Source organism: Acartia tonsa, chromosome 4 (genome assembly GCF_053477335.1).
Source record: "Acartia tonsa isolate MP-2025a chromosome 4, ASM5347733v1, whole genome shotgun sequence".
NCBI classification, from domain to species: Eukaryota; Metazoa; Arthropoda; class Copepoda; order Calanoida; family Acartiidae; genus Acartia; species Acartia tonsa.
In genome coordinates, this window is record NC_137263.1 from 26,693,993 (window position 1) to 26,708,430 (window position 14,438).

The following is a 14,438-nucleotide window of genomic DNA, read 5'->3' on the forward strand; positions in this document are numbered from 1 at the left end:
GACTTTTCTTTAGTTCAATAATTTTCTCCCTTTTCTCCCCTATTTTTCTGCCCTTTTTTGTTCTCTAAGGCTGAAATAATAAATGACTATCAGTTCTAGTGAAAGACCTGATTGGTTATAACTTAATATTATCTGCCTATGTGGTTAGACAGATCAGACAAAATATGAACCATACACAAGATAAAATTACCTATAAGTGCAGGTAGGCAGATAAGACAAGATATGAACCATACACAAGATAATGTTACCTATTAATGGAGGTAGGCAGATAAGACAAAATATGAATTATACACAAGATAATATTACCTATTAATGGAGGTAGACAGATAAGACAAGATATGAACCATACACAAGATAATATTAGCTATTAATGGAGGTAGGCAGATAAGACAAGATATGAACCATACACAAGATAATATTACCTATTAATGGAGGTAGGCAGATAAGACAAAATATGAACCATACACAAGATAATATTACCTAATAATGGAGGTAGACAGATAAGACAAAATATGAACCATACACAAGATAATATTACCTATTAATGGAGGTAGACAGATAAGACAAAATATGAACCATACACAAGATAATATTACCTATTAATGAAGGTAGGCAGATAAGACAAGATATGAACCATACACAAGATAATATTACCTATTAATGGAGGTAGACAGATAAGATAAGATATGAACCATACACAAGATAATATTACCTATTAATGGAGGTAGGCAGATAAGACAAGATATGAACCATACACAAGATAATATTACCTATTAATGGAGGTAGACAGATAAGACAAGATATGAACCATACACAAGATAATATTACCTATCAATGGAGGTAGACAGATAAGACAAGATATGAACCATACACAAGATAATATTACCTATTAATGGAGGTAGACAGATAAGACAAGATATGAACCATACACAAGATAATATTAGCTATTAATGGAGGTAGGCAGATAAGACAAGATATGAACCATACACAAGATAATATTACCTATTAATGGAGGTAGGCAGATAAGACAAAATATGAACCATACACAAGATAATATTACCTAATAATGGAGGTAGACAGATAAGACAAAATATGAACCATACACAAGATAATATTACCTATTAATGGAGGTAGACAGATAAGACAAAATATGAACCATACACAAGATAATATTACCTATTAATGAAGGTAGGCAGATAAGACAAGATATGAACCATACACAAGATAATATTACCTATTAATGGAGGTAGACAGATAAGATAAGATATGAACCATACACAAGATAATATTACCTATTAATGGAGGTAGGCAGATAAGACAAGATATGAACCATACACAAGATAATATTACCTATTAATGGAGGTAGGCAGATAAGACAAGATATGAACCATACACAAGATAATATTACCTATTAATGGAGGTAGACAGATAAGACAAGATATGAACCATACACAAGATAATATTACCTATTAATGGAGGTAGACAGATAAGACAAGATATGAACCATACACAAGATAATATTACCTATTAATGGAGGTAGACAGATAAGACAAGATATGAACCCTACACAAGATAATATTACCTATTAATGGAGGTAGGCAGATAAGACAAGATATGAACCATACCCAGGCAATCATCTTACAAACACTCCAAACGCTTCTCTGCTCAAAATTCCGTTTTTCAAATATTAATTGTTTGATAGTAAAAAAGTTAATATGTTAAGGTTTAAGAAATATTTATATAAACTTAGGATACAAATACACTCAAAATAACAAATTTTAAAATATTCTTAAAATACCAAATTTAAGGAAAGTTTATAAAAATACATGTTCAAAATATTGTCATTTACATCAATTAATTGAAATCGAGATAAAAAATATTTTTAACTCAACAAAAAGTACAAGCAAGCTTAATATGGAAATAAAGTTTTAATAGATTAGTACGTGACTATTTTACTTAGAGATATCGTTATCGAAGCTGAAAATTAATTTATAGTTCTTTAGATAAAACAGATATAACAGGTTATAAAAATTATCCTTTTTTCAGGATTATTTTAAATCCTTCTTATTAAAGTATTAATCTTCTTATTAACTAGATTGGCATTAAAAAGAGGCCTGTCTACCTTTGTAAAGATATTTATATCTACTACAAAGGTTAAACATAGGTAAACCTAAGTAAGTACTTCTACCTTTTATGTGATTCGAGCTTCCAAAAGTATTCTTGGTAATCTTATATAATAAAGTGCACTTCTAAGAACACGGAATAAAGTTTTAAAATATGAATAAACTTTTCTGAACGTTGCAATACTTGCTAGAAGCGAAGCTTTGAGCATATTGTTTGTCCATCCAGACGGCGCAACGTTTGAATTGGCAAGTGAATATAATTTAAACCAGTATGCAAAGAAAATTCATAGATAATACCTAAAGATAAATATAACGGTATACACACGACTATTTTAACTTTTACTGAATAGAATCTTCATAGTTCTGCTAATTTGATTGGTGATTTCTATTACGATAAGGATAGCCTCCGTGTTAATTTCAATAACTTCCACTTTAGGGGAAAGTGCATCCATCGACAGATCTATTCCTACTTTAATTATTTTGTTTGTATTTGTGTTTGATTTTTTAGATCTTTTTTCTTTGATGTTTTCTTCTTTGTTTCTTTGTAAATTATGCTGAAGTTTTCTCAGATTTCTTGAGTTTTCATAAGTAGAGGAGCAATAACAAATTAACAATTTTCCAATTTTAAAAAAAAATATTGAAAAAAATGGCTTAAGTCTAATGAAAACTTTTTAGTTCTTAGAGATTATCTAAGTTTTAAGGGTTTCTTCAAAATTACACTTTACTAAACTATAGATGACATTAAAGTAAAGCTAAAAATCCAAAAGCACAAATATTAGGGAACTAAAGGCTGTGCAAAAAAATGCAGACCTTTTTAAAATTAAAATTGCACGGGGGTTAAAATTGCGCGTGGTAAAATGTCCCAACTGACTTAAAACTTGACTAGCGAGTAAAGTTTGGGACATTTTACCACCTAGCTCCTAGATTATTTGTAGCACAGGAACCGTTCTTATATTTCTAAAAATTAGAGTTATTAGCGGTTCTAACGGTATGCATAACATTTTTCTAATATTAACATAAGCCGAGCAATTATAAATTTTAAAATTTACGCAGTTCTTTTGCACACCCTATTCTCTAATATTTAGTTATATTCTCGCAAGTCAAGTTTTACGTCAGTTGGGACATTTTACTACTTAGCTCCCTAACTATACGTAGCATCGGAATCGTTTTTTTATTTAAAAAAATAGAGTTCATAGCGGTTTTAACGGTATGAATAACACTTACTATTAACATAAGCCGCGCAATTTTAATTTTAAAAATTTTTAAAAAATTTTTTGCACACTCTTTAGATTATTGTTTCGAAATATGAACAAAAATTTTATGTATACATTCCGTAGCTTTAATAGCTTAACACAGAGTATGAAATTCTATATACTATATTTTTTTACTCAATTATAAGAATGCTATCTTGTATTTGGTGCCTGATTGTTCTTAACCCTTAACGGTCGGGGGGGGGGGGGGAGGGCGTTGAACGCCCCCCATCCGATTTTTTCTTTCTCATTTTCTGTGTGTGAAAGATAAAGAGCCTAAACTGCGTGACTTTTTAAATATGGGTATGACACATAACTGAGAGTTGGAATTTTTTGAATATCTCCATCCTGGCGGGCACAGGATGCCAGCAAACACCACTTAAAGTTATTTTATTTTTGCTAAGTCATCGTTTTTTATCAATATCATCCCAAGCTTTTGTTTGAATAAAAATGATTTCTGTCCATGGTAAAAAATATCTGGACCTGTGGGACCAATTAACTTTCTTGTTTTCCTATAGAAAATGGTTTCAATGTTATAAACAACTTTAACACTCAACACACAGTCTTTAATTGGGAAAAACATTTTCACACTGGAAAAGATAGATTATTTGGATTTACCATGGGTGCAGGAGGCACATGAAATATTTTTTCGCTACAAGTAGATTTTAAAATTCCCATTATATTCAAAAATATGAAACTTAAACTGCAAAAAAATATCCTTCATAGATTTTAATAAGATGGTTAAAACTCCAACAATTAATGTTGGTGGCAACCAAACCGTCACCAACCCCCTTCTCCTACACAAACACCTCTGTTTTTTATTCTATAAGAGATTTTTGACAGTGCATAGTGTGTCGAGTCGAAGAATATAATTCTTATTTCCCTGTCAAAAAACAAAAAAACAAAGAAACATTTTTATAAAAGGTATCGAAAATTGTTTGATGTAGATTAACAAATGTCAGTTATGCTGAAAGCTATCAGTAGGGACAAGTAGTGGTTTATCCGAGGAAAGAACTTTAGCTAATTTTTTATCAAATAAAACCGTTTATTTTGCGTTATTTCTTAATTGGTAATTAAGAACAAAAAGCTAAACAAATTATGCGGAAAAACAAGGTTGTTTTGACTGGCGAAAAATTGGCGTAAATGCTTTAATTTCAAATGAACCTTTTGTTGTCACCTACACGGGGTATGCCAGGCCAGGGAGGTAATACGAACAACAAGAGGAGTGTTTTTTTTTTGTTGTGAGGTGGCTGGATAAATACACACTCTTTAGATGTTATAGGTGTATCAGTGGGGTATATACCCTTGTTAAGGGGAGTGTTGAGAGGATTAGTGGGTGTATCCACCCTACCTTATTTTGCCAGGATGGGATAACCTAATTTTACCCCCCTTCTGCACGCCTCTGTTTGTCACTGACAATAAGTTTTGGATAGCTAAAACTGCTGTTAGTCGCTTTTTTTTCTCACCATATTCCTATATTGCCAACCAGTCGAAATATCGTTCCAATACATATGCTTTAAATTATTGAAAATTCGGCGTTATCATCTTAAATTTTTTTTTCAATTTTTAAAATTTGAGTAACCCCCCCCCCCCCACAACGATGAACACTATTTTAGGTTAGGTTTTAGGCTAGGGAGCCGAGCGCTGCGGCTAGGCAGGCAAGGGGGCCGAGCGCTGCGGCTAGTCAGGCAAGGGGGCCGAGCGCTGCGGCCAGAGTTCATAGTTTGCTGTCCGGGGGGTCGGGGGGGGGGGGGGGGGGTTACTCAAAATTTTAAATTGAAAAAAAAATTTCTAAGAGGATAATACCGAAAATTCTATACATGGCTTGTATATTTTTATGTTTCTTTAAGTTCTGTTATTTTGTCAGGGATAATATCTTTCATACCTATCTGGTTTAATCTTTTAAAATAAAAAGTGGATATCGAATAGCAATAAAATATCTGTTTAGTTGAAAGGATACTCTAAACTTTACAAAAATGTTGAATTCACACAAAGAAATATATATTCTTCGGGACCATACATGCAAATTTTAAAATAACCAATGCAATATTTAAAATTAAAGAGATTAATTTATTCTTAATCAACCGATTTTATGTTAGGAAGCTAAACTAAATACTTTTTATTAGCGTCATTTTCCTTTTAAAGTTTAATAATAGTAAGTTATTTCTCGCATCGTATTATTAACGACTTTCCACGGATATAGAATGTACAATTATAAGATTTAAACTAGTTTTTTTTAGCCCCGAGGTACCGAAGCCACCGGCTAAAAAACTTGTTTTTAATTTTTTGATAGTAAATTTTTATATTCGTAGAAAGCCGGATATAATACGATGATAGACATAGTTTTTTTGTATGGATGAGAATCTGTTCCTATCCACCGGATTCGAATGAATACGAGAAAATGTTCTACTTCCCACAAACAGACAACAAACGTCAAAATAAGGGTGTCTTTTATAATTACTCAATAACAAGGATGAATATATCCATAAGTAGCGAAGACATCAAATCTTTGTTGGACAATTGTATAGAGAGTGTTAGCAGATGTTTAGGGGCGATACAAAAAGAGAGAATATGTGATTATGTGACATGAAAAATTTTACTATTAATAGAATAGCTTTACTACTAAAAATAATACATTATAAATTTTTAAAAACTGAATTTCCTGCGTCATATAATTGATAGGATCATGTATAGCTCTGTACCTGAACAAGATTAAATAAATTATTTAGTTGCAAAACCGGGTAATCCCTATCTCCAAGGCTCTTTGGATATGTAGAAGTGTGATGTCGACAATCCCCTATCCCCATTCTTTATTATATAAATAATTATTGCCCTTCAAGGCTCACATCTTCCTGCAAATATCGTGTATTGGCATCAACTAAAGGATGTTAAGCTGTTGCGTCAGACGGGTGTCAATAATGGTAAGAATTGAAGAAATAACTTTGTAAGTCCCTATTTAGTACTTAAAGAAAGGTAGCTGGACAAAGTGTCTCAAAAAATCAGTCTTGTGACGTCATAAAAATGAGAGATTATCCATCTCTTTTTTAGGTCTTTTTCCCCCACTTCACCTCTCATCTCGCTCATTTTTATCTCGTCACATGGCTGATTTTTAAGAAAATTTGTCCATCTACAAAGAAAGGTCTTGTAATAAAAAGTTTATTGTCTGTTGAGTGCAGTGGCGTGCAAAGCAATTATCCATGGTGGTGAAAAAAAAGGGAAAAATATATATTCTAAATAGGTATACATAAATTGACTTCATAGAAAAAGTAGAACATAAAAAAAATCAAAATCTTTTTTCTCTGAACATTCTTAGAATAAAATGTTATTTATAAGACCGATAAAATGTCTTTGATCGTCAAAACACGACCAAAATTAAATACCTTAATTCTTTTGTATGTAAACTAGCGACTTCGCCCCTAGAACCAAATATCTATGTCATGGATGGAACTAGCCCTTTTTATTTATTAGAGATTTCATCTTTTTTCGTTGGGAGTAATTATTTTTTTTTATACAAAATTGTATTAATAGGAGTATGACTCTAAATTAGATTATTTCGATTATTGATATTAGCAAAGCATTTGGTTACAAAAATTCTTGGTGAAATGATAAAAAGTTTTGATAGTGTTAAGGAGCGATGTGATAGTATTATATATACAGAATAAAGATTTTAAAATTTCCTTTCTTTAAAAGCGAAGCTTTTCTATAATATAGTAGTTCCGTCTGTCCGTAACAGTTAGCTTTTTTCATTAATTTAGACATGTTGAAATCATCCTATCGATTTTAAACTTTCCATGATGATTCAAAATCTTTGCATCGTAGCAAATCTATAATCATTACCAGAAAATCCGTACGTCCATTTAAAACATGTTGATTTTTAACCTTTTTGGAAACAAATTTGTATGTGCTATTATCATCCTATTGATCTGATTTTTGGAATACAGATTTCTGTAACAACAAGGTACAATATTATTATTAAAGCATCTATATAATCAAGTCCAAAAATGTAAGTAAGCCTTTAAACCAGCGTTGCGGAGCCGTTTGATTTTGGTGCGGCTCCGGTTTCGGCTCTGTCTCCGCGGAGCCGTCTGTGACGATGGCGGCTCCGGCTCCGACCTAAAATCAAGAAAATCTCGACATATTTTTTTCCCACGTCTATTTTTGACTTTAAAAGGTTTTAAATGTACTTGACAAAACAGAGTTAACAAATTATAATTTATAAAAAATATCTTTGTTTATCTAGTCCGGAGCCGTTTTTTAACGAAAATTACGGCTCCGGCTCCAGCAAAATATAGCGGATCCACGGCTCCTGGCTCCGGCTCCGCAACACTGCTTTGAACAGTATACTTTAATTAAACACTTTTGCAACAAATTTATTTTTGTTTAGACTTATAAATTTTTATTTTGCTCATTGAGTTCTGACACTCTACAAGAGTAATGTTCGTTTGTCCTACCGTCTAAGAGCTTCGCTTTTATGGATGATGTCATCTATGTTTGGTTATTATTATCCTGTACATATTTGAAGGAAATATGAATAGTATTAGATAATGATATAAAATAAAATTCATAATTCCATGAGATCTGTTATAGATGTGAATCATACAGGTTCAGAATTTTTATGCTAAGCCCTTTGTCATATATTACATTTAGAGGAGTGTCTGTACAGGTATAACAGTTACTAGGATATCAACTGTTATAGTTTTAGTTAACTTAGGGGATGGTACAATGGACGATAAATTGTAATTTCCTATTTCGCTCGACAAAAATTTCAAACAAAACGTAAAAAATGTTAAATGAATATGGTATTAGTATAATGCATTCAAAACCTCAAATTTTAAGAAATTACATATGATATTCAATATTTTGTTGTTGGAAAGCCTTACTGATATTTGACATATCAAATAAAATCAATTTCAATTGAAGCAGACGCATTTGAAATGTACATGAATAAGTTATGAAGAAAACATTGGTTATAAAATAGCTGTAGGAAATTTACCTGTCAATTGCAATAGCACAAAGATTTAGGATTGAAGCTGTACAACATAGTACATCCGCTGTTAGCCAAAACTGTATAAAAATATTTTCAAATTAGTAGCTCATTTACTTTTTATCAATGTTGGTTCGTCTGCCTGTTCATATATCTAGTCATTTCCTAGATATTTACATAAAAACTAAAACTTTTTAATAATAGGAAAAAGAAATAATGGTTGAAGAAGGGATTTATATTCTCCAATACAATTACAATGTTACGATGACTTTGTCATTCTAACATATTTTTTAAAGAGATTTTTTTAGGGAGATGGGTTGAATTTTTTTCAGAGGACTTAACCTTTTTGAGGGGAGAGGGTTCCTTATCTAGTATATTGTTATTCTGAGAAAAAGAACAGTTTATTTTTTTGTAATTGGGTGGGCGAGTGGTGTATAATCACCCAAGAAAATAGCTTAAAACCAGTAGGTATAGTAAGAGCAAAGCCCAATAGGTCCAGCGTTTAGTGAGATCTTAAATCCCATAATTCAAACCCTATCAATAGATTACCTTACATAGCCTGCTTCCAAACGGCCATCGTCCAAGTAAGGAATATGCAACATTTATAGGTAAAACTGCAAAAGCTACCTGAAACACCAAGATCTCATTAAAAGGATTAAAATAACATACTAAAAAATATGTGTCTTATTGTGTTATGGGCATTGGTTGTAGAAAATAAAAATAACATGAAAACAGTAATTAATCTCGTGTTTATTTATTTGCCTGTCCATACCAATCTTTTCAGATAGTATGGTATTAATACTTGAAGAGACAGAATTAATAAAGACAAAGGAAATATGACCCATATTGATCAAAATTAGCTTATATGAAAACCTGTGCATTATTTTAAAAATCTACCAAATGAAAACGATAGACTATATTTAATAAAGTATTACAGACAGACAAAAATGTTCGGAAAACTTTTTGATAGATCATTAAGACATACAAACGCATTACTAAATTAGTAGCAAAGTTATTGAAACTATGTATTTTCCTTTTTAAAGTAAAAAGCCTACAGACGTCGTCAAATGCGTTTGTAAAGTCAAATTTACAGTAATTTGACTTTAAACAAGTGATTAAACAAGTTTAAAATATGTAAAGTTTTCGTCAATACTTTAAGAGATATATCTCCCTAAAACAAGAGTCTGTGCTTTATCTTTGAATGTCACTTAATTATATAGAATAATTTTTTTTAAGAAACTACACCCAAAGTGTATTGATTCTGATCATTTTAAATTTTTTATGTTCTAAATTGACGTTTAAAATAACTTATCATGTTTATTAAATACCTTTTAAAAAGGTAGTTTTCCTTAGCCTTTCAAGGGTACTTTTTGATAACTAATAATATTCTAAACTATATATTACTTGTCTTACCATTAAGTCAGCCAGAGCCAATGATACAATGAAGTAGTTTGAAACTACATTGAGAGGGGGATACTTGATGACAGAGAGGATGACCAGGATATTACCAAGGATGGTGATGATTATGATTATGCTCAGAGCCAGGCAAGTTAGAATTGCCTCCCTGTAAATATTTACAATTCACATTAATATTATTTAGATATGAATTTTTACATATAAACTAAGAGATTAATATTAAATCTTGAAATTTTTTCCCCTCATATATAACTTAATCTGCCATTGAGAAAAAAGGATATATTTCGTTCAAGGGTAAGTGGTTTAAATCTAATGCTTCTAATCTAAAAAATATTTATTTGATCTATGACTCCCTTTTCGGTGAGAATTCTCGGTGTGCATTGACAAAGCAAGAGAGAAAGTAAATTTTGATTTTGCCAGGTGACTTTATAGCATTACCAGTCAACCAGCTAACCAGTCAAAAGTTAAATGTAAAATCTTGTTCAGTAGTCGAGTAAAAAAAAATATTTTGTTAAGGACAGTGCATATTAATAAAATAGTTTTAGATTAATTTAATTTTTCTATAACTTTCAAACTAAATTTTCATGCTAACTTTGTTTAAACTTAGAAACTTTTAATTTGGAAAGACTTGAAAGTTTGTGCCTTCATACACAGTAATATGTACGCTTAGCTATAATTTGCATAGGTTACATATTTTGTAAAAAAAAAAGAGAGATAATTAACTTATGCACACACTGTGCTAGTAAACAAAAGAAGTTTAATTAAAAATAATAAAAATATTTGTAAATGATAGGCTGGCTAATCTCAAAAAGTAATCTTTTTGTTTCATTAACTGTATACTATTAATCAAAAAAATATACTAAAGTGTACTGTACTGCTTATTTTCCTTTCAAACCATTCTAAATTAAATTTTACTTCGATCCTTCCTCTCCTTCATATCAAACCCAATTCTATTTTGGTTCATCACATAAACTGATTTACACCGAGTTTATCCAATATTTTAACAATTACAAGTTGAATTAAATTGTGGAATCAAGGTCCATGATTTTTAACTAAATCTTATTTTTTTTAGCACAGAGTATGAGAGTGCAAGGTTATGTACAAGTACAAGTATGTTATAATTAACTTAAATACATTTCTGAGAATGGAACAATTATTCTAACAAATTTTTGAATTCAATGACTGGTATTATAGTTTATAATAAGTTACAAAAATTAGAAATCAGGAGCATTTAATTTGTATTTTTTTACACAACTCTTTTGTTACAAAAAAGAAAAGTCCTTTTCTGTGAACATACATTATATATTATTAGATTTGATAAAATGCATAAAGTATGATTGTATAATTGATTTCAAGGTTCTAAAATACATGAGGACAGGAATAGAAAAAAGAATAGAACATTTTATACAGATATTTATTATTTGCTTTTGACAAAGAACTAGGATAACAACTTCCTAAAGTAGCGAAGCTCATACAGTTCATGGATAGAAAATCAGACAAAGTAAATTTTTAAAAAGATGTTCAGTTGATTTGCAATAAATCTTATATAAATCACGGAACTTTTATATAAAAAAATAGGTATTTATGTCAAATACTGACGGACAAAGTTGACTATATAGTGGATGCTAATGGATACAGGGAATCTTTAAAAAAGATATTTTAGCTAGCTATCAACTTCGCTACTAAAAAGAACCAAAGACATTTAAAGGCGAATTACCAACGTTAATAAATCCTATAAAACTTGCAAGTTATGTATTCCAATAAGAAATAAAGCTATATCAAATAATGCAGGGCTCGGCATCTGCAACGGACCCCTCAGCCACGCAGCTTTATGAACTTAAGTAGACTCAGCCGAAGCCATTCAAAGCCTCACTTAGTCGCAACCACACTTAATCACACAACTTTGATAACAATGTAAACACAACTGCAATAGTTCGAGATTGCTGAGCGGGTTAGAGAAAATGAGCCACTTTCAGCCGCAGTCACCAAGTTTAAGGCATACACCCTCAGCCATAGCCACCCTAAGCTAATTACAGCTGCAGCTGTGTGGCAAATTTTATACAAATTTTGAGAAAATAAATATTTGGGAATTTTGTTTTGTTTCCTTTTTTCAGCATGATTTTTAATCTTCTCATAAGATTATATACAGGATTTTCGTGCCTTATTTAGTATTTGATACTACGTCATAGCCATACATTTCTATATATGCTTCGTCTCCACACAAAAAAAATTGTTTTTGCCTCTGAAGATGGTAAAAAAAAAATTTTTTTTTTTAAATAACCGTTTACTTCCTAAGAACTTGTAGAAAGCTTTCAGGAAAAAAACCCAGAAATTAAGCAAACATTTCATTAACAAGATATTTTTGCTTCAGAATAGAAGAGAATCACAAACTTACACTATCATAATTAGATATTTAACATATGTGAATATTATAATAACTAAAGGATAGAAATTTAATTTTGTGATTCTAAGCACCTTCCAGAAGTGAATCTAAATGTTTTTTTAGTAAATATACTAGTTTGATGATTAATTTTGTTATATAAATTTTTTTTTAAATTAAGTTTTACCATGGTTTCATATGAAAAAAAGATTCAAAATGTTAGGAATTTGTTGACTGTATATCATCGAATGTTTTGTTTAGTTCAAACTGCTGTGACACAAAAGTAAATTTTTTTTAATGAAAAGTGTTAATTTAGATAAAGAGATGGGATGGTACCTTGTATTATTGTTAACAATTTTATTTGTGTTATTTCGTTATTTACAGCATTTGATTAGGTTTTGGCGTGTTATTTAAATTGAACCATTAAACTCAACAAAACATTTGATGATATTTCATAAAGAAATGTGTAACATTTCAAAGTTGTTTTTATAGAAAGTTATGGCGAAACTTATTTTTTTGAATTGATATAACGATATTAAACATAACCCTAGTATATTCACCTTAATAACATTTAGAATCAATGCTGGAAGGTGCTTAAAATCACTTGCTATGGCTCGTGGATAGTCCCCTTTTAATTGGATTTAGGATTTAAGATTGATTTCTTAAACACGTATTGGCTGTACTACAAAAAAATTACCATTCTGGCAAAGCTAAGCATACTCCAAAGAGGGGAGAAAAATAGTTTTCTTGAAGCTCCAAATCAGAATTTGAAACATTATTGAAGGAAATTGTTGTCCAGTTCACATTTCCTTCTCTGCACATGCTCAAGTTCATTATATCTAAAAAAAATGGTTAATTCTATAGATGCCCAATAGACCTGTTCATTATTTTTAAAAGTTCATTAATTACAAAGTACAAGTCATTAATTTGCGACAAACAACCCTTTTGATTGCATGACCTTTGTCAAGAATTAATGTCTCTGCAGTGCATATTTGGCTGACTTATGAAATAGATTTGCTTCATAGATTAGTAGAAAATCACGAAATAAAGTTCATGTAGACCACCGGACAACTTGTACATATTTAAACTTAGAATGCGTACAGACAACAAATCCGAATTATATAATTTTTTGCTGTAGTATCGAAGCAAAAACTATGAGGTTATAGAAATGAACATGCATATTTTAATGAGGTATTTGTATAAAATGAACAAGCAAACATTTAGCAAAAACAAACACAAAATTGATAAAAAAAAAATTACCAAAGAAAGTATGATATATTACACTGTACCTTTAATATGTAGTGATATATATAGATACTAGCGGATACGCCCCTAGAGGCCTCTAGTGGCACTTTAAATGTTTGTTTTATACTTAAATATGTATATAATGCGTTTGACGTTTATGTTTCGTTGATCTCTCTTTATTAAATCGAGAAACGTAATTTTTTTTTGATTTTTTGTGATTTCTCTTGGGAGGGTGGTGGTAGTTATAAAATAATTATAAATCTTTCCGGGACCTATGAGAATCTACCCTGTTAAGGAGAACCCGATCGGTTCAGCGGTTGGCGAGATCATTTGGTACAAACAAACAGACAATCTGTTACTTTAATATAAGGACGAGAAGCTACCCTGTAAAGGAGAACCTGATAGGTTCAGTGGTTAGCGAGATCCTTCGCTACAAACAAACAAACAGACTTACATCGTTCTACTTTGTATTATAGATAGTAAAAACTAAGCATAGGAAAATATTTTTGAGATATATGAATGGGTCGGTAATTACTTTTATGCAGTAGCAACACTCAACATACAAAAACAATTAACTAACACACTAGGTTTCAGTAACTATTTTGTAAATTAAGCGGCTACTATTCACCACCTGCTTATTTTTCTGTCAACGCCAAAACCTTATTAATAAAAAGTTAAGACTGCATTCTTTTATGATTTAACTCATGGTTATTATCTAATTTAATTCAAGGGGAAAAATCAGTAAATCTTTATACTAAAGTAACAGGATGTCTGTGTGTTTGTTTGTACCACAGGATCTCGCTAACTGCTGAACCGATCGGGTTCTCCTTAACAGGGTAGATTCTCATACGTCCCGGAAAGGTTTATAACTATTTTTGGGTAGGGTACCACCACCCTCCCAAGAGAAATCACAAAAAATCAAAAACAATTTTACGTTTCTCGATTTAACAAAGAGAGTTCAACGAAACGTCTAACGCAACATAGACATATTTTAATATAGAAAAAAAACATTTAAAGTGCCACTAGAGGCCTCTAGGGGC

The 14,438-nt window shown here is 30.9% G+C and overlaps 1 protein-coding gene across 1 annotated transcript in view; it reads right to left on the reverse strand.

The window, feature by feature from the left end:
* The window catches only part of LOC145316609 (octopamine receptor-like), a 41,687-nt gene extending 28,699 nt beyond the window's left edge, over positions 1 to 12,988 (reverse strand). The window contains exons 1-6 of the mRNA XM_080157243.1: positions 12,851 to 12,988; positions 9,771 to 9,921; positions 8,907 to 8,984; positions 8,367 to 8,437; positions 6,036 to 6,075; positions 1,583 to 1,661 (exon numbers count right to left, since the gene is read on the reverse strand). Of these exons, the coding sequence (XP_080013369.1) occupies positions 1,583 to 1,661; positions 6,036 to 6,075; positions 8,367 to 8,437; positions 8,907 to 8,984; positions 9,771 to 9,921; positions 12,851 to 12,987 (556 nt within the window). The 5' untranslated portion in view covers position 12,988. The remainder of the gene's footprint in view (positions 1 to 1,582; positions 1,662 to 6,035; positions 6,076 to 8,366; positions 8,438 to 8,906; positions 8,985 to 9,770; positions 9,922 to 12,850) is intronic.
* Positions 12,989 to 14,438: the final 1,450 nt, after the last annotated feature.